General features: G+C 46.9%; 1 protein-coding gene and 1 long non-coding RNA gene across 4 annotated transcripts in view; both read right to left on the bottom strand.

Annotated features, from left to right (window-relative positions):
* The window catches only part of RHPN1 (rhophilin Rho GTPase binding protein 1), a 73,038-nt gene that overhangs the window by 44,752 nt on the left and 10,871 nt on the right, over positions 1-17,415 (bottom strand). For 2 of the 3 annotated variants that reach the window (XM_019528251.1, XM_019528253.1), the window contains exon 2: positions 8,780-8,898. In XM_019528251.1, coding sequence (XP_019383796.1) covers positions 8,780-8,898 — 119 coding nt within the window. The remainder of the gene's footprint in view (positions 1-8,779; positions 8,899-17,415) is intronic. The other variant, XM_019528252.1, reaches the window with a different exon arrangement.
* Positions 15,351-17,415, bottom strand: part of LOC109305244 — an 11,102-nt gene continuing 9,037 nt past the window's right edge. Inside the window, exon 3 of the long non-coding RNA XR_002099600.1 lies at positions 15,351-15,488. This is a non-coding gene — a long non-coding RNA (uncharacterized LOC109305244). The remainder of the gene's footprint in view (positions 15,489-17,415) is intronic.

Raw genomic sequence — 17,415 nt, 5'->3', positions numbered from 1 at the left:
TGCTTCGTGTTACTCTACTGCAGAGTATGCATGTCCAGTTTGGGAACAATCAGTTCATGCCAAGAAAATAGACCCAGTGCTAAATGATGGGTGTCGTGAAATAACAGGATGTCTAAAGCCAACACCAAAGAACAGCCTGTATTTCACAGATTCATAGATGTTTGGGCTGGAAGGGACCTTAGCAGATCAGAGTCTGATCCCCTGCCCTGGGTAGGAAAGAGTACTGGGGTCAGACAACCCCAGACAGGTGCATGTCGAGTCTCTTCTTAAAGACCCCCAAGGTAGGAGAGAGCACCACCTCCCTTGGTAGCCCATTCCAGATTTTGGCAACTCTTACTGTAAAGAAGATCCCCCTGATGTCCAACCTAAATCTCCGTCAGTTTGTGGCCATTGTCCCTAGTGACTCCATGGGGTGCCCTGGTAAACAAAGCATCTCCTATTCCTTGCTGTCCCCCACTGATGAATTTGCAGGTGGCCATAAGATTCCCTCTCTGCCTTCTCTTGCGAGGCTAAAGAGATCCAGGGCCCTCAATCTCTCCTCGTAGGGTTTTGCCTGCAGGTACCCAACCACACAAGTAGCCCTCCTCTGAATCCTCTCGAAGTTATCCACATCCCTCTTGAAGTGTGGCATCCAAAATCTGGACACAGTACTCCAGCTGCGGCCTGACCAGTGCTGCATAGAGGAGAAGTATCAACTCCCTGGACCTGTTTGTGATGCACCTGCTAACGCATGATAAAGTGTGGTTAGCTTTACTTACCACTTCATCACATTGACGACTCACATTTATCTTGGAGTCAACAGTGACTCCAAGATCCCTTTCTGCTGCTGAGACGGTCCTGCCACAGCCTGTAAGTGTGCTGGTGATTCCTTCTTCCTAGATGCAGCACCTTGCACTTGTCCTTGCTGAACTGCATCCTATTCTGTTCCGCCCATTTTTCCAACCTGTCCAGATCCGTCTCGATTCATTCCCTACATTCTGGTGAGTTAACTTTACCCTGTAATTTGGTATCATCTGCAAATCTGGACTGAGTGCTTTCCACGCCCTCATCCAAGTCACTGACGAAGACACGGAACAGCACCCCTCCAAGGACTGAGCCTTCTGGGACCCCACTGCCCGCATCTTTCCAGGCTGATACCGACTCATCCACCATTCTGGGTGTGACCTGTAAACCCTTTACTGGCTGGCACTGCACCACCTGATATCAGGAGAAAGGCAGAGTCAAAAAGAAAGGATCACGGCAGAAGGATTATTCCAGGCATCTACTGTATGGTCACAAAGAAGTAACTAAATGGCTTAAAATGCTAAAAAGTGTTGTGACTACTGTTGCACCACTGGACTCAAGGACTGACAGGACATGACTGAGATTATGGAAGGAAAGTTTAAATGCAATCAGGTGCTCTGAAGAGGACTTGAAGCCCCAGAAGAACCTTCCAAGAGGGGTGGATCTTGACCAGCCAGCATGGCAATGCCTGAATCGCCTGAGCATGCAAACTGAAAGATCAAACATGAATACGACCAGATGGAGCTACTCTAATGACACGGATAGATGCGGGTGTGGTAAAGTGCAGACTATGGAGCACATGCTCGTTTGCTGACCCCTTGGTGAGACCTGTACGAAGGAGGACCTCACTGCAGCAATGGAAAGAGCCATTGCTTGTGCACGCTTCTGGAAAAATCATCTAGCTTGTGAGGACACGAGAAGAACTTCACAGCATTACACACAAGAGTTCAGCTTCTCTTCTTTCAGACTTATGGCCTCATTCACTGCCCATCCTGTGATCTGAGCAAGACTGGGACCTTGTATGAATTCATCACTTGACTAAAGGGGAAGACTGGCAAGTCTGGAGATGGGAGTGAAGGTGTGCAGCATCAAGGCCAGCATAATTGGCTCACGTGGGACAGAACCATCACTCTGACAAAGGTTCAAATGGTATTAGTGCCGTAGCAATGAGGGCCCAGGGAAATGTAAGAAGTAGGATCTGTTTATTGGACCAACCATATATTTGGATGCAAGGTGTCCAGAGGAAGGGCATTTTCTTTCTGTCACCTACACAGCTGCTCCAGTCAAAGGCATTCACAAACAAGCCCCCCCCGAGTAGGAAAGGTGCTGCTTTTCCTGTGCAAACAGCAACCCAGTTGCAGCAAACGCCTGTCATGTGGCTGCCCGTATCAGCCTTCTGCTGATTGCCCTGCTTTCCATCCCCTTTATTTCATGTCAGGAGATGTAAACATGATGGATTGATTTCAGCTGCAGCAAGTCGCCTGCTCCGATGAGACAACTTCTCAGGCTGATTATGGCCTTCTTATCTGCTTAGAAAGAAACCCGGGAGAGATAACCCAAAGGCAGCGGAAAGCTATTGTCTGCTGAAATGTGTTGTAGCCTCTCACGCTAAATCACGCCGTGTCTCTTTTCAACAGAGCATAGTAAAAAAATAAAAAAGCCGAATGGCCGGCCCCCAAGTCTGACTCAGTTGAAGCTTTTTCTAGTCTGGAAAGTTGGCTGGTTTCAGTAAAAGACAAAAAACTCCCAAGGGGCAGGGGTCTCATGTACACCACCATCTCTTCAACTCTTTACTCACTGCAATCCATTACCTTGGACTGATGGCAGGTTACTCAGCCTAATTTCCCTTTTAAATACGGGAGCATTGCTAGCTTTCTCCCCAGCAATCGCCTGGAATTTCCCCAGTATTCTGATTTTCGTTTTTTAGACAAGAGGTTCAAAGTGTTCCCCGCCTACTCCTTTTTAAACCTCCTCCACAACTGCCGATGGAATTACCCCCTGCACGCTATGAACACATCATCCTGCTTCTTTCCCGGTGCAGCAGAGAAGTATTTATTGACCATTTCTTCCTCATTAGCCTCATGGTAATTCTACCCATGTGCCTTATACCGGACCTCATGCTATTGCTCAGATTTTGTCTGGTTCTGACCCATTTAAAAGAAGTTTTACTCAAGAGCCTCAACTGGCCACAGATCTTTCTTTGACATGTCTTCATCTCCCCTGATGAGCTGCCTGCATTTTCAAGCAGCTGACTCAATCTCTTTGTATGTATGTGCGAGACATCAGGATTGCTGTTTTATTTCCAATCTGAAGCAGAATGTTTTTTTAACCTAGGAATCCTTCCTCTCTGGCTGCAGAACTGTGTGTTTGCGTGCACAAGCACGAGGAAATGACGTTTAAAAAAAAAAGGCACAGATTCTCCCCCACTGTATTTTGCTGCTTTAAAAAAAGGTCAGTAACCCCAGAGACTTGCACTGCTGGTCAGAATCAGATTCTGTCTGCACATAAATGAAGTTAGTTGGGGAACAGAAGTGACTCAATAACCCAGTACTCCATGTAGTGCCTTTGGGATGGGCAAGTGTTCCTGAAAAAGGTAAAATTCACCCCATAAAGGAAGACTGTGCACTACTGATGGAATTCAAGCGGCAACCAGGCTTCACATTACCCCCGCCCTGTGGAGGAGTCAAGTGCAACTTAATGAGGATCCTGCACCACCGAGTTTTGATCCATCTATTTGTCAAGTTATCAAGTGTTTACTTAGTTAACTTTGTACAAACAGATATTAAAAAAAATACTGCTTATTGGAGACATTTTTTACCTTCCCGATTGCTTTGCTGAGCCAACAGTATTTGAACAAGGAGGGAAAGGACTCCTCGTATTTAACTGGCTGGTCCCATTTGTTTTTCTAGCAAACAAAACTGCTTGGCAAACACAGCTTGTGGTTTATGTTAAACATCATTTATCACTACTTCTTGGGGAAAGAGAAGCAATGCTTTGGACAGATCTTTTTTTTTTTAAAAAAAAGACTAGGAATTGGTCTCTATTCGGAATTTGGTCTATTAACCAGTGACCACGACCCAGTGAAAGCTGTAAACCCTATCTGAGAGCAAACACCCTCAATATAAGTCACAGCTTTCCTTTGCTAACACTTTACCTTGATGGCTCCAGCAACGCTGATGCAAATTCTCAGTGAAGCCCAGGTCCAGAAGTCTCTCTGGAAAAGGCCATTACTAGGCCATCGTTATGCTTTGCTATATGTCAGGTGGTTCTGAAGGGGGGTTGCAAAGAGGATGGAGCTGGACTGTTCTCAGTGGGGGCAGATGACAGGACAAAGAGCAATGGGCTCCAGCTGAAGCAAGGGAAGTTGAAGTTGGATATTAGGAAAATCTCTCTCACCAGGATGGAGTAAAACACTGGAATGGGCTAACAAGAGAAGCAGTGGACTCTCCGTCCTCGGAAGTTTTGAAAACCCACGTAAACAAAGCCTTGGCTGGGATGATGTAGTTGGGGCTGGTCCTGCTTGGAGCAGGGGGTTGGACTAGATGTGACCTCCTGGGGCCCCTTCAACCCTCATTTTCTATAATTCTATGAATCAACTGTTGCTTTTCTCTAAAACAACGGGCCATTCATTTTTGCCTGCTTCAGATTACAACCTTTGCTCAAAACAGATTCATGGAAGGGAGAGCTACCACAGTAAACGCTTTTCAAAAGCACAAATCCAAATGCTTTTCACCACCCAAAGAAAGAGGGCTGCTTCAAGACATTTTCCTTTCGGACAGTGGGATGTTCCTTTTACTCCCCAGCAGTGTAATTAAGTCTCCTGTGTTTTGCCCTGCATTCCTGCCAGCTCCCTTGCACTCTTTTTGCACTGCACTGGATTTAAGATGCTTACTTTAGGAAAAGGAGGGAAAATTACTTGCCACCCACATAGAAAACAGGTATCATTTGATTCGTGCTGTTTACACCAAAAATCACAGCCAGGCACATTCCTGCTGACGTAGTACATTTCTCCTTGGCTTTGGAAAGCAGACCCATGTGCAACAGCATGCATCAGGATTTCAAGTCCTTTTTAATTAGATGAGGCATTACAATGCTATGGTTCATGAGATTCTAAAACAATAAGGGGCAGCCTTAATCATCTATATCACTCCTGCACCTTTTTCAGCTCTACTGCACTGTCAAGTGCCTAGAACCACCAAGGAATGAACACAGAAACAGCTTGCATTCCCATCCCCATTCCCATTCTTGCATCAGGCCTTTGTTAGCAGATCAAACAGTGATTCTTCCCCTTTATTTGGCACTGGTGAGGCCACATCTGGAGTCCTGTATCCAGTTTTGGGCTCTGCACTACAAAAAGGATATGGACAAGTTGGAGAGAGTCCAGTGAAGGGCACTGAAAATGGTTTCATAGATTTCATAGACATTTGGGCTGGAAGGGACCCCGGAGGATCATAGAGTCCAGCCCCCTGCCCCAGGGGCAGGACGTCAGCAGGGATCATAGGATCCCAGCAAGATAAGCATCCAAATGTGTTTTGAAGGCGTTCAAAGTGGGCGCTTGAACCGCCTCAGGTGGCGGTCTGTTCCAGACCTTGGGGGCTCGGACAGTGAAGAAGTTTTTCTTATGTCCAGCCAGAACCGGTCACAGTGGAGTTTGTGACCGTTTGATTTTGTCATCCCTTGGGGGGCTCTGGTGAACAGTCGTTCCCCCAGATCCTGATGAGCACCCCAATAAGCTTATAGGTGGCCACCAGATCACCCCTGAGCCTGCGGTTTTCCAGGCTAAAGAGCCCCATTGCTCTCAGCCTCTCATCATATGATCTGTTTTCCTGACCTCTGATCATGCGTGTGGCTCTGCTCTGCACCCTCTCAAGCTTCTCCACATCCTTTTTGAACTGCAGAGCCCAAAACTGGACGCAGTACTCCAGCTGCAGCCTCACCAAGGCCGAGTGCAGGGGGAGAATGACATCCTGGGATTTGCTTGAGAAGCATCTACGGATGCAAGCCAGCGTTTTGCTCGCTTTCCTAGCCACGGCATTGCATTGAAGGCTCATGTTCATCTTGTGGTCAATCATGACATCCAAGTCTCTTTCGTCTGTAGAGTTAACCAGCGTAGCACTACTGAGCCTGTAAGGATGCAGCAGGTTTTTCCTCCCAAGGTGGAGAACCTTGCATTTTTCGGTGTTGAACACCATCAGGTTCTCGTCCGCCCATTTACTAAGCCTGTCCAGATCTGCCTGGATCACCCTCCTGTCTTCAGGTGTGGATGCTTTACCCCAGAGTTTGATGTCATCGGCAAACTTGGCCAGTCCGCTTCTGACACCAATGTCCACATCATTAATGAAGATGTTAAATAGCGTAGGCCCAAGGACAGAGCCCTGAGGGACCCCATTGGTTACAGCGCACCATGATGATTGGCTCCCGTCAACTACCACCCTCTTGGTCAGACCACGGAGCCAATTCCCCAGCCAGCAGATTGTGGTGCAGCCGAGGCCGCAGTTAGCCAGTTTTGCTAAGTGATCATGGGATACCAGACCAAAGGGTTTTTCTGAAGTCAAGATATATGACATCAATCTCTTCTCCCTTGTCCAGGTGATAGGTCACCTGGTCGTAAAAGGAAATGAGATTGGTCAAGCAAGACCTACCCGCAACAAACTCGTGCTGGCTATCCCTCAGAATGTTGCCATTGGCCAGTCTGTTAAGAATAGTCTCTTTGATAATCTTTTCTAAGACCTTCCCCAGGATAGAGGTTAGGCTGATGGGCCTGTAGTTTGCCGGATCCACTTTCCTCCCTTTCTTGAAGATAGGCACCACATTGGACTTCTTCCAATCTTCGAGAACTCCTGGTGCTCTGGTGAAGTGCTCGAAGATCAGTGCCAGAGGCTGAGGGATGATGCTTGATAGCTCCTTGAGTACCCTGGGGTGCAAGGTGTCAGGGCTGGTTGACTTGAAGGTATCTAGGTTTTCAAGACCTGGTTAGACAAAGCCCTGGCTGTGATGATGTAGTTGGGGCTGGTCCTGCTTTGAGCAGGCCGTGGAACCAGATGACCTCTGAGGTCCCTTCACACCCTTACTTTCTATGACATTTAACACAAAATGGGCGCATCGCATCTACATGTGTGCTTTAATGAGCAACAGCCTATTTTACCGCACATTAAAGTGTCACATAAAAAACCACGCAATTACACTGATGCATAGTAAGATAGGCTACTGAGCTTTAAGCATCACTTAAACGCGTGATTTCAGTACTGCGCATTAGGGCAGCTTAATGTGCATTTATTTAGTGTCTCACACTGGAGGTATTACAAACAATCTGGCAAAAAGTTAGCCGATGACACCAAACTATGTGTGGGGGGGGGGCGGTGTGGTCATGCTCGAAGACAGGCTGGCAATACAGGCTGACCTGGACAGACTTGTGAAGTGGGCAGACCTCAACCTGATGTTATTTAATACCCAGAAATGTAAAGTGCTCCATCTGGGGAGAAATAACCCACAGCACACTTACAGGCTCTGCTTGCCAGCATCACAACTGAACGAGACCTAGGTGCCTGACTTGACAACAAAATGAACATGAGCCACCAATGCAATGCTGTAGCTGGCAGAGCTAATCAAACACTGGCATGCATCCCCCAAGGCATCTCGAGCAAAGCTAAGGATGTCATCCTCTGGCTTTACTCGGCTTTGGTAAGACTGCAGCTGCTCGTATAGAAGGTATTTTCCACACTCTTAAAACAGTTTATCATAGCATATGACACACCTTCACCTTACCATCCTGCTGTACAGGTAATATATGTAGGAACTAAGAAATCTCTCACTTAAAATGCTTATGAAAGCAAGATACCCATAAAAAACAAAACAGTACAACATATCAATATTTCACAATCAGTATCCCATATTGGCTGTGACTGGCTGCCTGTATTTATAGCTAAACCCCAGGAAAAGAGACTATATTGTGTTTGTATGCTCTACAACAACAGATAGCAAAGAGTTACCTGGCCTGAGTCTGTCCAACCATAAGCATGCAATGGGCCCACCTCTCATCAGGGCTGAATTTGGTTCACCCACCGATACAGTTATCACACTGCATCTCCAAATACCCGTGGTTACGCTTGAGCTCAGGTCTTTGTTCTATGTTGGCTTCCATTGTTCCACCCACCACAGAAACCAGTTTTGATTAATTTCCAAGATATTAAAACAACTGTTAATTAATAATGAGGTAAATGTGCACACTATTTTATAGAGAAAGGTCATTCACTTGCAGATTATAGAATCCATCCCAAAGAGGCATGCTGTCTAAAGGCACGGAGGAAGCCTGAACGAGCACAGAAAAGAGCACAACCCTGGGACCTGGAATACTTTGAGGCCTGTCATTTCTTGGATACTGAGACAGAAGAGCCTGCTCCATGTAACTGGGAAGGCTCCTACAAGCTTATGGGATGAAATGGAAGAAGGCAGAGAAGGTACAGTGAAAAGAGAAAGGGAGGTGGTATAGAAAGAGGTGTGCATGAATGAAAGCACAGATTTCAGTAAAACAGAGAGCTCTGACAGTCAGAAGAAATGCCCATAATTTAAGGCCAGTGATAAAGCATTAGCAGGGTAAAAGCAAAGGAAAGGGTGATTATTTCTCTCCAGCTGGGGTCAGAATTGAGGGAGAAGGGGAGTAAAACTAGGAACACCAAAAACAAAACTCATGGGGATAGGTCTTTTGTCCATCCTCTGTTGGAACAAAAGAGGGGGGGAAATTGAAGACAGTAGTGGTTCAGGATGAGGTTGTACTGGGTGCAAGGGAATACAGACTATTTTGTGTTTTTAAACGAGATGTGATTAACCACAATCTGCCCTGGACCTTCATGCAGCTGGTCAGTTTTCTTCCTTACAAGCCAAGGACACATCACTGCTTCCCACTAGAGAGGAGAATCAAACAGTCCAAAGTGACAGAAAGTAGCAGAGAATGACATCAACATGCCCAGGTGCTCACACCAAGGGGTTATGCACTCACCGGAAGAGATTCTCTGCCCCAGCTCTCATCCTCATCTCCTTGTTGATCTGCTGGTTGATCCGTGCGCGGCGGTGCTGCAGCTTGCTGCGCTGGGTCTGTGCAAAAGGGTCACAGCCCTGCTAAGAGAAAGGTGATCAGAATACATCCCGTGATAGCACAGCACCTTTGCTGAAGCCCGCCCTCCTTTCTATCCAAGCTTTGCCAGCTCCTTATTCAGATCTGCTCTGGAGACTCACTGCAGCGCTATCTGTAGGTTGGCTGTTTGCAAGCAGTGGAACACAAAACGGTTTCTTTGTCCCCTGGGCAAGATCACCTTCCCTTTGGTACAGCCTGAGACGCAAAGACAATACTCAAAAAACACAGGTGAAGTGCCTCTTTAGTTTGTAATACGACTCAAGCAGAGCTGCTGTCTCCTACTGCAGCATATTCTCAGGGCCCTCTTCTCTGTGCTGGGCCTATAAGTCATGTCTGCTTCAGCTGTCCAGGTTATGCCAAACTATGGCTCCATTACAAAGGCTTGCCCTGCCTTTGGCACTCTCCTCCACGATGCTGAAATGGAGTTTAACGATGGTGTTATGCCACACTGACTTTTATAACTACTTCCTTTATAGATGATTCAGGGTTTTACAAATGACACAAGAAGAGCTCCTTCCTTTCCAAGGCTTTAGGGGATGGACAGAAAATGACAGATTTAGGATACCGGGAGTCTTAAATCATAGGAACATGCACGACTACAGCCTGGACGCTAAAGACGTCGCTTCCCATAGGTGATGAACACTTGCGGCGCCTGCTGACATCGGTGTGATTGGAGCTTGCTCAACAGCTCTGGAAGTCAGGGCATAGGTAAATGAGTTGTATTTAAAGAGCGCTTTTATTCTACCCTCCCAGACTTTGGTGGGTCAGAGCGTTCCCAGGCAGGGAATGAGTTAGGTGGTTAACCTTTGCGCTGGGAAATAACAGATGCTCGTCTCTTCGGCCTTACAAGGGGGAAGCAAAGAAATGTTATAGGGGCTCCCAATGGAGGCACCGTCAAGAGGAGGTTCTCAGATTCCTCCATGGCACAAAAGCTTAACCCAGGCGAGAGGGATTTCTATTGTACAGGGAACAATTCAAAGAAGCAGTGAAATGCATTCCCGAGGAGCCCCACAGCCCTACAGAAAGGGCCTTTTTGGGGGTGGAATGCAGGGTGTGAGGCAGGGCAGCTGTTTTCATAGGGAGACCTCCGCCTTCGCTTTTCTTACCTTTGGGCAAGCAGTTGGCATCTGACCATAGCGACACCTCCCACCCCAGCCAGCTGAATGCTAATGTAAATGCAGGGTGAATGTCACCCTGCTGCAAGGCTCAAGCTTCGGGTCATCAGAAAGCATCTCTTGGGAAGCAGCACAACACCTTCCTACCCATCATCTGGAGGCTTTAGAAAAAGCAAAACTCACTCCTCCCTCTCCTCTTCTCAGATGCTCTCAAGACCCCATTGTCTTTCTACCTAGGTCAAAAGTATTACTCAGAACCACTTTTTGGAAGGACAGCTATTATAACCAGCTTACACAAGCTGACTGTGCAGCACCATCAACTGAATGCCCTTGTCTTTGCCCTCTATGTCTCCATGCTGTGTGTTCACCCTCGCTTTCTCTTTGCCACCACCAAGTTTTAATAGGTGGGAAACCAGGTTAGATACATGCATCTCGATGATGATGCACCCTGATCCCAGGTCTGTTAAACTCGAATGGAGAAGTCCTTAAGGGACTTCTTTTTCTCCTGGTCAAGGGAACTGCTGCTTGGAGAAGATATCACCTATGAAATGTGATCTTACCACTGCTGACACCTGCAAGCACTGCCTCTGCAAACTAAGGAGAGCTAGGATGTTATCTTAGTTGCAAAAGGAGAAGATACAGGTCTTGGCTCTTGTTTTGGACCTTACGATGCCAGGACTGATAAAACCCAACTCATGATTGCACTCAAAAAGTTCTCTGGAATTGAAACATTGCTTTCCATGTTTGCACACAGAGTGACAAGAAATAGGACTTATTTTTTCTTTTAGGAGTGGGAAAATATTTGAGATGTTATTAGTCCAGACTAATAACTGGGATGAGAGTGAAAAACACTGCATTTTAAACAACTGCAGATGAAACATCTTTCTGTACATAAAATTGCTCTGGATATTTCTAAATCATACAAAACAAGCTGTCCAATCTGAAGAAGTAAGTTACAGGGATAAGCACAGACATTTGTGATTACTTTACGTACTAAATTGGAGTGCACACTCAGAGTATTGGAGGCTGAGGAACAGAGGTTGCTATACCTGGCAGGAAAAACGTGAAGCTTTTCTGTTTTACAGTAATCTGTGTATTCATGACAAATATCAGAGGAAGAGGAAAGGTGGGGGGAGGGGAGAAAACCAGATCCTTCTGTAAGAGTTTATTAAATACGACACAAAAGCTAAAGAACCGCCTAGCTGACCTATAAATCTCAGTTCCAAGGGCTGAAAGGAAATTAATAACCCAAAGACAGATCGTTGCTTTGAAGAGCAAGTGCAAAACCACAAAATGGGTAGGGGTCTTTGAGTGACACCGCTTCCTCAAAGGTGAATTTAAGCAAAGGCCTGAATCTTGCTGTTAAGAACAAGGAATCCAGAGGTCATGGTGACTAATTCAGTGATGAAGTTAGATATCCAAGAGCAGTGGCTTTCAACCTGTGGTACGTTTAAGGGGTCCACAAAAGGATGATGATCAATTAAAAATATGTGAATACTCGCACTTCCAATTCAAAGGGGTCTGCCGCTCCATTCAAAATTTCTGAAGGGGTCCACTCCTCCATTCAAAAGTTTTTATGAGTCCACAAATGAAAAAAGGTTGAAAACCACTATCCTAGAGCAACGTTGGATGAGGTCCAGTTGGTGGCTGAATTGGGAGAAGGGAAGAGGGGAGGGACAGCAGGACTAGTGCTAGTCCTAGAGGAGGTAAACCATGTGTCACAAGACTAACAAGTGACACGCTCCCCAAAGGATCTGTTAAGGGTCAATACAAAATATCCCAAGAGACCAGGAAGTCTAAGGAGTCCTCTCTGAAGGAGCAAAGAGCTCTTTTGCAGTGGATCTTCAACTTATCACGTGGGACTCTTCATGACAAATGTTAAAAAACAAACCAAACTTTCTTCTTTTTCTTTCCTTTTCTGTAGGACATGCAACCAACAGTGCAATAAGCCTGCTATTAAATTTTATGAGCACTTCCACTGGAGTAGAGCTGGAGGGAGCTTGCCACCAGACATTTATAGGTGCCTATGTTGTTGTGACTTTAAAAGTGACTGGTGATTTGGGTCCTTCAGTGCCTAGCCAGAGCTGCCGTCACAGGACTGGATTCCTAAATAGCACCATACATCAACCTTCTCATAACCCAAGTCCCTTAAGGTACCTGCAGATCACTAATTGCTTTGGCGTTTGGGCATGGAGAAGGTGCCTTCTTCCAGGAATTTCCTTGTAAGTTTAGACATTTCCTTCTATTTTCCTTCACAACATCCTCTGGAAGTTGTTGCTGTTTGGATTTGTCTGAACTGTTATCTACCTACTGATAAGGAAGCTGTGCTCTGCTGTTTGCAAAGCCCTGAGTTCACATTGCAGCAGCCAAATAAGCTCTGCTGTTTGCTGCCTGTTTTAGCTGAACACTGCATCTAGCTCTTTAAACAATCACATTTAATGAGGTTGTTATCAATTCGCACCCGGCCAAAAAAACACAGTAAAACCAAGCTTGCAAGTCAAGTGCTGCTGGACTGGATCATGTTATGAGAAGCGCGGCTTCAAATTGTGAGACTAACTGCCCATAGGGAATTCATTTGATCTCTCTGCACTTTGGCTTCCTTCACCCATTGTAAAATTGGGTAACCCTCCACAGCTCCCCATGAGACCGTGAGAAAAAGCCTTGTGAAGAGCAAAAGAGCTCTCACAAAGCACCACTACTGCATGGTTTGTGCTAGGGCAAGCAGTCCATTGCCACCCACTAGAGTTGTTGTAAAGTCCTCCTCCCCTGCTGTTTTTGACATTTAGGAGAAAAAAAATATATAAAGAAAAATAATCCAGGAAATTTGGCCCTGGAGTAAGAATTTCATCCTGAGAAAAAGAATCATTGATTGGGGGGGGGATAAAATTGGGTGCTTTCAATACCAGTGTGATCCCTTGTTTCACCTGTGGCAAGTAGAGTGCTCTTGGTGTTTTGGGACAACACGACTGATAGCTACAGGAGAGGATCGGTTCATGCATTTAATAATTAGATCAAATTTATTCAGGGGGCCCCTCACAGATGTTACACTTCAGACTGATTAACTGATTAATCATATCTTAAGTAGCGACCTGACCACACATTCTGTCAATTAATGGAGTGATAAAACGAGGGCTCAGCCACAGAGTTATTATATGTAATGTGTCATTACTTTGTGGCTGGTTTTCATTATGCCCTTAATTGAAGGTGTGGCCAGTACCGGGCTTGGAGCACACAAGAGTCTTTCCAGATCACCACATGCACTGGGGTGGAGACTCCTGGCCAGCTGATGGGGTTTCCAGCCAGGAGAGGGCATGCAGGGGGAGCCTGGGATAAGGTCCCCTTCATGAGCAACATGGGGCAGTGGGATGTGATGCAGGATCCCACAATTGCACCTCCTGCCACATACATTTGGGATCCCATAGCAGATCCTGTCATGCTTTTACTTTAACATCTGTCAGTGGCCTAAAATGGTTTGGATGGGGATGATCCTGCCTGGAGCAAGGGCCTGAACTAAATGACTTCTTGAGGTCCGTCCAAGCCTTGATTTCTATGTTTCTAGAACACGAAGGACCTTTGAGCAATGAGAGGTTTAATTAGTCCTTTCTCCATTTTCTGAGAGGATATATGGCAGACTGGCTTTGCTGAAAAACTTACAAAATGCTCCCTCAAAAATGCAGCTTGGTGTCCATCTCCTCCAACATTCAGTACTCCAGCAAATCCAAAAGAAGTCACTTGGTTTGGCTGAAAATCATCCTTTAAGTGTTAGCAGAATGATTTAAGACTCATTTCTACCACAGTCTATCCTGTTACTGGGGTAAGGAGTTACGGGCACCTGCTAAGTCTTTCAAGCTGATATTTCCCCGGCTTTATTCTTTCCTGTACAACCTCGAGGGTTGATCCTGAGAGGTAGTAAGCACCTAACCTTCCCAATGTGTTTAGTTTATCTCTCGGGCCTTCAGCAGGTCTTCAAGCATTTTGCTGTTCGACTGCAGCACAGGACTTTTGTGTAAGGGCTGAACAAAATCAGGGGTACAACACAGGAACTCACTCCCCCCTTTGTAGAAGGTTTTAAACCAAGTAGAAAAAAAAGTGCACAGCAGGTGGTCATAAATTTTGTTGCACTCATAAACCCACCAGAAATTGGCATGGTTTGTATGCACACGGAGTGCAGCATATGTTAAGAAAGCCATGAAAAATGAATGAGGTATGGGTCATTAAGTTACATGAGTTGTGTCCAGCACTGAAGTTTATTGCCTCTGACAAGGCAGGATTAGAGCCAGTATTATTGTAACAAGGCTGTTCTATGAGCAAAAGAAACCTGCCAAGCAATATTACATTCAGTCTCGACATGCAAGGGCAACAAGCGTGATATGGAGATGTGCTAGAGCTTCATTTCAGAGGCGGGGAGAGGAACAAGAGGCTGGCTGCTTTACAAACAGGGAGCAGAGGGAGATGAGGCTGCTTGCATGTGGTGGGGACAGCTGACAATTTAGGGTCTGGGAAGAAAACGGTGCAACTAACACTGGTTTATACTGATATGTTACACCTTGGTCTGGAGGGCACAGCTGGACAGCTATTCTGCGGTAGCTGCAAGTAAAAGGCACTATTAAACTGCCTCATGGCTAACTGGCAGTCCTGTTTGCCTTGAAGATAACTGCAGACAGGCAACAGCTATATCACATTGGGTGAAATGACTTCAGAGAAGGGGGCTCTCACCTGTCCACTCTGACCTTTACACATGGAAGATGACTACATTAATTCTCTCCCCCACGGCCTTAGACCTTGTCTAGATGAGGAAATTTAAATAGCAGAATTATAATTATAATAATAAGCTGGATATGAGCCAGCAGTGTGCCCTTGGTGCCAAGAAGGCTAACAGCATCCTGGGCTGCATTGGCAGGAGCATTGCCAGCAGATTGAAGGCAGTGATTCTTCCCCCCTATTCAGCACTGGGGAGGCCACATCTGGAGTCCTGTGTCCAGCTGTGCCCCCCCCCCCCCAACTACAGAAAGGATGTGGACAAGTTGGAGAGAGCCCAGCAACAAAATAGTTCAGGGGCTGGGGGACATGACTTGCAAGGAGAGGCTGAGGGAATCGGGCTTATTTAGATATTAGGAAAAACTCTCACAAGGAGGTTAGTAAAGCTCTGGAACTGGTTACCCAGAGAGGTGTTGGGATCTTCATTCTGAGAGGTTTTGAAGACAGCTCAACAAATCCCTGGATGGGATGATGTAGTTGGGGCTGGTCCTGCTTTGAGTAGCAGGTTGGACTAGATCGGGGCGGGCAATTATTTTGTGCAGAGGGCCGCTTACTGGGTTTTGGCAAGCCATCGAGGGCCGCATGACAGGCAGCCCAGGGCAGATTAATATTAACTTCTCTAAATTTTTTAGGGGCCCCGCACGCCAGATAGAATAGCTTGGCAGGCTACATCCGGCCCGCAGGCCGTATTTTGCCCACCCCTAGACTCGATGCATCTCCTAAGGTCCCTTCCCACCCCCATTTTCTATGATTGTATGAATTCTCAGGGCTTAAGTCTCCTTGTGTAACCAAGTCCTTGCTGCATACTCTACATGCAGCATAGACAACATTCATCACACACTGCACTTTGTACCCTTAGGCTCAGATGCCCCTGTAAACATTAGAGACCTGGAAAAGCAACATGTGCGGTACCAGAAAATGTCTAGGTGATTGCCCGAGTAATTTTATTTTCAAGCCCTCGGCACAAAAGGAGGCCAGTGCTAATATCTGCAGCTGACAAAGTTAGGAAGTACTGTTGATACAAAGAAGGGCTGGGATATCAGCAGGGATCCTGTTTTTTTCCCCCTGATAAAAAAAAAAACAAATAATCTCAAATTCTCTGATAAAACCCCAAAATCCATTATTAAAATGAAAAGCCCCTCACAGTCCCCCCTAGCCCTGCTGGTGCCCTTCACTCCCCACCCCTGCCCCCCGACAATTCCCCCAGCACTGCTGGTGCTCCTCACCCACCCACCCATAGATCTTGCTTCCCCAGCCCTGCTGGAGGGCCCCCCACAGCTGCCAGGGCTATGGGGCCAGGGACCCGAGTCCGCAGCCCCCTGCCCCTGGCAGAAGGCGGTGGCTGCAGTAGTGAAGCGGAGCCCAGCTCCCCACCTGCTACTTGCCTGCTCTGGGTTTAGGGATGGCTCCCCACTGTGGCACACACTCCTAGGGGTGCAGCTGGGACCATAACCCCCTGATCTGTGTGCAGAGCAGGGGCTGCATACTGCAGGCTGCTGACCTCCCCCAGAGCCTCTGCAGCAGAGGCCCTAGGGGAGGGCAGCAGGGTGGGAGTCCGTGCCCAGATCTGGGGGGTATGGGTCCCCCCTGACCCCCAAGAGTGCATGCAGCAGCAGGGATCCAGCCCCAGCCCCCCAGATGAGCTGCCCACAGTCCTGTCCCACTCCCTGCCAGGGCTGTGCAGCTGCGCGTTACGGCCCCAGGCCCCAAGAACTTCCTAGCTGGGTAGCAACCCCAGCCCAACTCCCTCCCTCCCTCTGGGGGCCTCAACACCACCCCCCCCACCTTCCACTTACCTGTGGGAGCTGCTCTTTAGGCTGCCTGGCAGACCACCCTCCTCCTGCTCCCGCCCAGCCCCCTGCAGAGGGCTTGTTGCAAAACTGCAAAATCCACAGGTTTCTCCAGTAAAATGAGAAATACGCATTTGCCTCTGGTAAGAGATAAAATCTTGCGGTTTTCACCGTTTTCCCATGGGAAACAGAAAACCCGGATCCCTGGTTCGCAGACAGGAAGAACTGAATGATCCTGAGGTCTGGTGCAACCTAACAGGATGAAATGCAAAATTATAAAGAGCAAAGCTGGGCAGCAACCGGCTAAGAACTTCTGCCAGAAGCCAGTGGCTCACCAGATGGAAAGAGCTGAGGAAGAAGCATCCTGCATTTGTTTACTATGGGATGACTATAAACTGCAACTGCCCAAAGGCAAATGCAGTCCCGGACTGCATCAGGAAAGGCATTCCCAGGACAAGGAGGATGTATAGTACTAAGTCTCATCTGGAGTACCATGGAAAAACTGGTCACCCTTACCCAAGCTGAAACAGGTGCAGGGGGAGGGGTTGGGGCTAAAAAACCTCCTCTTTTCAGAGAAAATGAAAAGAGCACAGATTGTTTCAATGAGCCAGCTTAGGAGAGAAAGAGGCTGTTTAAATTTATCCAAGGTAAAAACCAGACAGGGAGAACTATTGAAGTTAAAGTATAACTACAATTCTTCATAGTGTACTTATAGACCAATCTTCTATGTCGTAGATGATGTTCTTGTAGCAATCCTGTTGTGGGAGTGAAGAGGAAGTTGAAATGTATTCAACATAGTGGCTTACCATGATGTAAAAAAGATTCAGTGCTGTTGGCC

This window comes from Gavialis gangeticus, unplaced genomic scaffold (assembly GCF_001723915.1).
Source record: "Gavialis gangeticus isolate Ggan-Ray unplaced genomic scaffold, GavGan_comp1, whole genome shotgun sequence".
Classification (NCBI taxonomy): domain Eukaryota; kingdom Metazoa; phylum Chordata; order Crocodylia; family Gavialidae; genus Gavialis; species Gavialis gangeticus.
This window is presented reverse-complemented; position numbering and strand designations above follow the sequence as displayed.